Here is a 6,634-nt window from a genome sequence, read left to right on the forward strand (position 1 = left end):
GTGCTAGTGACAGTGCTAGCCTATGATAAAGACTTAAATTCTCAAACTTCAATTCAAAAACCTTCAATTCTCACCTGAAAGAGAGAGATGGAATGGTCCAATCCTGCCGTCATGACAACCTGAGCTGAGGGGTGAAACTGGACAGTGGTCAACCGGTCATCTGCGGGCCGATCGTTGTTGGCGTTCAGGCACTTCTTGATCTGAGACAAGATGATAAAGCACATTTAGAGGGGCAGTCTGGATATTAACACAGCCTTCAGCTTTAAGCCTACCTTTAAACAATTTTGGATCAAATCTAACATTCATCATGTAACTCCGACATCTGTATGTCTCATATTCAAGAAATGTCACTCTTAGAACTGAGGAAAATCTGCTTAGATGATTTTTTAAATACGGAAAGTGAAGTTGATCTGCTACATATTTTTAGGCTACACCCAAGCTACCTAATCATTGACATGTCTGTCAGTTGTCAGAGAGTGTACGTCAGCAGAGAAAGAAGGGTAGATGCACACATAAAAAAAATGATGAGGATTTCTCTGCATGATCTCACCCTTATAATTCCCTTGGGGAGACTCTCAGATGTCCCCACAAAGTTGCCAGTCTTGCGCATAAAATTGTCTTCGTCGTCCTCATCTTCCTCTTCCTTCTCTAAAAGAAGAAAACAGAAAAGAATGAGAAAATAGCAGGAATGCACATAACAACACTTGGATTGAGATTGAGAATGGGTCTGGTGTCAGCCAGGCAGGCATTGACCGTTTCTCAATATCAAGGATGGGTCCTTCAAAGCCGCTTTTTCAAGGACATTACGTCATCGAATCTCGCCAAGCACTGTTCCAATGTCAAGTATGCTTTAATATTCTATCAAGTACTGTGTCCTTCTGAGACTGTGTCTGTTCTGAGATTTTCTGAGAGTTTTCGAGGATGCATGCGTGTATCCTCTGTGTGCTTGAAACACCCACAATCCTGTGCGCACATGATTTTTAACAATGCACCTGCAGCTTCCTGCACACACGCTAGTGTGTTCCATTGTGTGTTTTTTCCGAATGCTAAGAAGAAGCCTGGCCTCGTCTTTGAAGGATTTGACTCGGCAGGACTCGTTCTACCAAGCACGAATCCTTGACTTTGAGAAAAGCCCCTTGTCTGGGTTCCATTTACCTTTCTTCTTCTTCTTCTTCACTTCCTTCTCGGCCCAGGAGGGGGCTCCACCCATAGACTTTTGGAACCTGGAAAGCATTAAACACAGCAGGCATTACAACTGGAAAAGAAGCCCGGAAATCTCTTAATAGACCTAAATGTGCCCGTGCACTTATTCTCAAAAAAATATGGTAAATAACAACACTTACTGTTCTTTTAGTCGCTGTTGTAGTTTCTGTTTGGTCATTCTGGATTCTGCACTGCCTTTGGTGAAGTCCTTGCGGAACCGGTGTGCCATGTCCACCCTTTAAAATGGACAAATAGACAATCAAACTGTGCTGAGCAACAACTATATGAACAGGAAGGGACTTTTTTGAACTGTTATAAAATTTAACTGAAAATAACTTTCTGACACTCAGGTATCAGACCAGACCAGCCAAAAGCTTTTAACTGAAAACAAATAAACAACACAAGAAATGAAGCATTCCAACAGAGAGATCAGAAAGGAACCATATGTGCCGGTTTATTGAACCTCTACTATTCAAAAACAAATAAACTCACTCTTCCTCCACTTCATCATCGTCATCCTCCCAAACAGCTTTCTTCGCTGCTGGGACCTGAAGCCGTGATTCATTTACAGTCTCATCATCACTGGAATCCTCCTCATCCAATAAGCTACCCCTCATGTCATCTGCTTCATGCTGAGGGGGAATGGTTGCGCGCACGCACACACGCGCGCACACACACACACACACACACACACACACACACACACACACACACACAAAAAAATCATGTCAGAGATCATGGACATCTTACTAACAAGAGATATTCAACTGAACTTTTAAGCCAATACAGCATTAGGCCTAACGTAGCAAAGTTGCTGTCTAACGTCACCTATCGACTTACCTCCAATCTTTCCACCAACTCGTCCTCCGCACCAAAGACGAGATCCTCCAGCAGTTTGACGGATGCATCTTGCTCGCCCAGGACTCTCAGCAACTTAACGTTGTTTTCTCTTTTATTTGCCTCTTCATCCAAGTCCACCTCCGGGTCTGGGGCTCTCTTCTTGCCTTTTCTGACGTGAGGCATGAGTGTTGCCATGTTGTAAAAGAACTCAGTTAGCTAGCTCTCTAGCCTATGTTTACAAGCTTAATGATTAAAGACTGAAGTATGATCGAGGCAACTGTCACTGTTCTGATGTTCTAGATTACCACGACTCTTTCTACATAAAGGTCCGTGCTTCTATCAAATGTACAGAATGATTTTCAGAGGAGATGGAGTCAATTCCACCATTCGAACTGCTCACTGTTTACCACATGGGGTATTCAGAGTTTCCGGTTGTATGACCTGTGAACCCGGACATTTTAAGAACCTTGACAGTACAATATCGTGCCACTAGATGGCAATATTGGGTAAAAAATAAATTGCTCTCATCCAGTATCAATTTCAAACATGATAAGTCAGTCAATACAACGTTTCCTTTTCTTTAATGTCATCATTGCATTACAAGACTACACAGTTACACGTCCAATGATCATCCAACTGATGGTATAATATTCGTGTGTCGCAGTGAAAATATCAGTGCATTCTCAATGCACAAACCCAGGTTCCTCAAAATGTACGGTCATTGGTAAGCTCCAGAACATGGAGGACTGAGGAGGCTGCCACAGCCCACACGTCAGTCATTATTGTAGAGGCCCACCCCTTCGTGGTATAAAAGCCATTTCAACCCTCTTTCCTGTCTCGGACGCATTTGTACTGTTGAGCTCTTGGTGACTCTTGACAGTTTCGTTGGATCCAGGTATGCTGTTGCCATTACTTTTCATTCAGATTGTTTGCAACCCTCTTGGTTAAACCGAAGGGTTTTATATCATGTTTAAGTTGTCATTTGTAAGGTTATAACAGTGACTGCAATATGTCAACGCCGGTAACCTACCCATTTAATATGGCGTTTCCGACCATTTATTACTAAAACCTTATGCCAGCGTAGAGTTGACGTTGCAGGGCTAAAGCTCGATGATTAAAGAAGCGTAAAGCGTGATCTTGTACACAAGTGGTCGTCCACCATCATTTTTGATGCAACATCGGGTTGTAGGTTCACTAGGTTGTCTAACTACCTGGTGTTGCGATTTGCCGGGTGGAACACTTAATTTCTTGCCACAGAAACGTTAGGTGACTTTACGTTAGCTGCTAGCAAACTGGTTTATGGCTACATGCCTGTAAGCCAATCAATTGCTGCTAGGATTTACTTCAGGCATAATTAAAGTAATTAGATCCTGGACATCCACACGAGTTAATCTTGTGCTTAAGCATTGGTAGACCGCATTGATTAACGGTAACTAACTTCGGGAAGCCATGTGGCAGTAGCTTCAAACATGGCTGCCATCTTAACAATGGTCGAAAAACGGAAATTATCTTTGTAGTGTACGGAGTTTGCTTTCAAGAGATCATGCTATCAGACGGGCTTCAGCATTAGAGCTCAGTTTATTCATTAATGCATAACCCAGATCCACTGCTGTTGAGCTCAAATCCTGATGCTCAGCTTAATGCTATCTCGGATTAATCTGGTCAGTTGTCCAAATTGGTCTTCACAGGGTGCGGTAGCAGCGTGATTTTTGGTTCTCGTTGTGACCTGATGCACTCTGTCCCTGATCTGTTTCTGCAGCACAACCACTTAAAATATTTACAGTAATTGTTGACCCAGATCTCGGTTATGTGGTTTTAATGGTTTATTTCAGTGAGTGCTGGACTAATTTCTTAACATTGGTTATGTCATGCGTTTAGCGAGGTCTCTGGTTAATTTCCACTGGCACCAGATCATGGGTGATGTTGGCCACCAGCCTGAAATTAAACGTAGGCCCCAGGCCAAGGACTCTCATAATGTAAAAGATAAGAATAGCCAACGGCATACTTTCCGTGCGGGTTGTACTTTAATATGGCTACTTATGAACTGTATGTGCGCACTTCATGGTATCCCCTATTCAGAGACTTATTTCCGATGACTGTATATGTGCACCTGTCAACGTTTAATTGCCATCACCGGCTCCTATGCAAGTTTTGACTTGCAGCTGTGTACCGTTTTAATGACCGAATTGCACTTGTCCTTTGTTCAGAGTTATGGCAGAAGAATGTACCTTCATTGCGATCAAGCCCGATGGTGTCCAGAGGGGCCTGGTCGGTGAGATCATCAAGCGCTTCGAGCAGAAGGGCTTCAAACTGGTGGCCATGAAGTTCCTTGTGGTAAGCAAAGCTGTGGTTCCATCTGTCATGCAGGGGTCCCCTCATCCCTCTGGTCTTTCAAATGAACCCATAATGGGGTTGGGTTAGAATAATGATGGGACAAAACATCAGCTCGGGTCAGGGTGGCTGTTGCTCTTTCTGCAGCATATTGAGGGCCTTGTGTCGAACTATAATCAATGGAGTTGCACTGTGTCTTGCTTATCAAGCACCTTTTTTTTTTCTACTGCAGGCCTCCGAGGACCTCCTGAAGGAGCACTACATTGACTTGAAGGACCGTCCTTTCTACGCTGGACTCTGCAAGTACATGCACTCCGGCCCCGTCTGTGCCATGGTGAGCAATCAATGGGTCCTCTTCGTTTGTCTGAAATGCTTGGCCTCACAGAATTTACATAAGGTTAAAATGCAATTCACTGCAGCATGGTATATAATATTTATAGCATAATTAAAAGCTGGGTGCATCCATTTATATGGCTAATGCACCAATAAATAAAGTCTGAGGTCTTATGACTTGGTATTAGACTGATGGCCTTTTTTGGTGTTGAATCTATTAAAAGTGCAAGTGTCTGAGTTTGTTTCTAGCCTGAAGGGTAAAATGGTTACTGACTGTCTCTGCCAGGTATGGGAGGGTCTGAACGCTGTGAAAACTGGCAGAGTGATGCTGGGTGAGACCAACCCTGCAGACTCCAAGCCCGGCACCATCCGTGGCGACTTCTGCATCCAGGTTGGCAGGTGGGTATCCGATCCATGACTTGTTTGCTGATGGGCTGTTATTTATCCAGATTGAGGCCTACCTCTCGATTCCTACCCCTGGACCTTTAATAATTAGGGTTATCAATATAAAACTGGGGTGGGGGCTCATGTAACCTATTTATTGTTTGTTCCAGGTCACTTGTGATCGTATGCCAAAGTGCTTACAATCTGTTTAAACGTGCTATAAAGAAATTACCTTGTCAAGCTTTTAAGGTCCAATCAACTTGGAGGGACTGTTTCTTTCAACACTGTTTTAGTCCAAATGCTTAGTTGTGGTTTCATGGCATGCAGATCTTGTCTTGCACATAATTATGGATTTATACATATCTAGATTCCTATCCTTGGCTTTTTACGAGGTGAATTGGTCTCGGTACATCGTAAACATTTTTATTTGCTTTTTATGAGCTGGCCAACTTCAAGCCTTGCTAGGAAATGTGCCAACAAGTGGTGCTACTTGGCATGTAGCACCTGATTAGATTAAGTGCATTGAAAGACTTTAACTAGACCCCCCCCCCCAGTGATTTCAAGGCTGTGTGGGCCTCATAACATTGCACTCATGGTTGAACTAGCATGCTGACTCTGCATTCTTCTCAGGAACATCATCCACGGCAGCGACTCTGTGGAGAGTGCCAAGAAGGAGGCGAGCCTGTGGTTCAAGCCCGAGGAGATTGTGTCCTACAAGAGCTGTGCTGTGGACTGGATCTACGAGTAAAGCCAACAGCCAATCAGCCCTTGCACCGTGACCTTGACTTGCACGAATGACTTACTCTTCTCCATCGTACATGCTGAAGACTGGGTCATGTGTCTCCTCTTACTGTCCTTGTAGTGACTGTTAAGCACTTGTTGAATATAAAAAAATCATGTAATGAGCATGGTGTTTTTATACGCATTAAAGCTGGAAGAAAGCTGGACTGTGCAGTTGGTTGGTGTTTTTTGGAGGGAGGACTGTTGCCTAAATATTGTGTAACTTTAAAGTCTAAGATGCTTCAGAGCAGTGGACTTGAATGCCACGGAGGGCTGTTTCAGCCCGCACATTTATTTCCACTCGAGCATCAGCAAGAGCATCTGTTACATTCTGCCCCTTTGTGTTCACTCGGACACCGAACATCTTGTTTATGCCCAACAGTGCAACTCTTTATTCAACTTCGCCACATACATACACCCTTCAGCATTTTTGCATGCTCAATTCACTAGGTGTAACACCCAACTGGGTCTGTGTAAACAGGCACGCTACAACATTGCAGATGATGGTCAAGCAGGGATGTTTGCTGGCTGAATAGCCTTCCACGAAGTGTGACATATAGGCAATTGTGATGGTAGGATGGAGTAAGTATGTTGGGTCTCCTGCTCTGTAAGGACAAGTCTCCTGCCCTAGCCTCGGAACACCCAAACCTTCAGTTTGCTGAAAGGTCGTATGGGTGTTCCCAGGCTACTCCTGCCCCATAAAAGGTGTGATACTGCATTAGGTTACATTCCCTTGGGGATGGGGTCAGCCCCCAATTTCATT

The 6,634-nt window shown here is 43.9% G+C and overlaps 2 protein-coding genes across 2 annotated transcripts in view; one reads left to right on the forward strand and one right to left on the reverse strand.

Annotated features, from left to right (window-relative positions):
- utp18 (UTP18 small subunit processome component) overlaps positions 1 to 2,461 on the reverse strand; it is a 10,271-nt gene extending 7,810 nt beyond the window's left edge. The window contains exons 1-6 of the mRNA XM_048245746.1: positions 2,044 to 2,461; positions 1,696 to 1,835; positions 1,344 to 1,439; positions 1,156 to 1,223; positions 551 to 648; positions 75 to 200 (exon numbers count right to left, since the gene is read on the reverse strand). Coding sequence (XP_048101703.1) covers positions 75 to 200; positions 551 to 648; positions 1,156 to 1,223; positions 1,344 to 1,439; positions 1,696 to 1,835; positions 2,044 to 2,238 — 723 coding nt within the window. The 5' untranslated portion in view covers positions 2,239 to 2,461. The remainder of the gene's footprint in view (positions 1 to 74; positions 201 to 550; positions 649 to 1,155; positions 1,224 to 1,343; positions 1,440 to 1,695; positions 1,836 to 2,043) is intronic.
- A 370-nt stretch (positions 2,462 to 2,831) lies between these two features.
- LOC125296692 (nucleoside diphosphate kinase B) lies at positions 2,832 to 6,038 on the forward strand. The gene is made up of 5 exons (XM_048246736.1): positions 2,832 to 2,938; positions 4,251 to 4,377; positions 4,607 to 4,708; positions 4,994 to 5,106; positions 5,722 to 6,038. Exons 2-5 carry the CDS (start codon positions 4,255 to 4,257, stop codon positions 5,837 to 5,839), a joined length of 456 nt encoding a protein of 151 aa, XP_048102693.1. The 5' UTR covers positions 2,832 to 2,938; positions 4,251 to 4,254; the 3' UTR covers positions 5,840 to 6,038.
- The last annotated feature ends 596 nt before the right edge of the window (positions 6,039 to 6,634 follow it).

This window comes from Alosa alosa, chromosome 6, assembly GCF_017589495.1.
Source record: "Alosa alosa isolate M-15738 ecotype Scorff River chromosome 6, AALO_Geno_1.1, whole genome shotgun sequence".
NCBI classification, from domain to species: Eukaryota; Metazoa; Chordata; class Actinopteri; order Clupeiformes; family Clupeidae; genus Alosa; species Alosa alosa.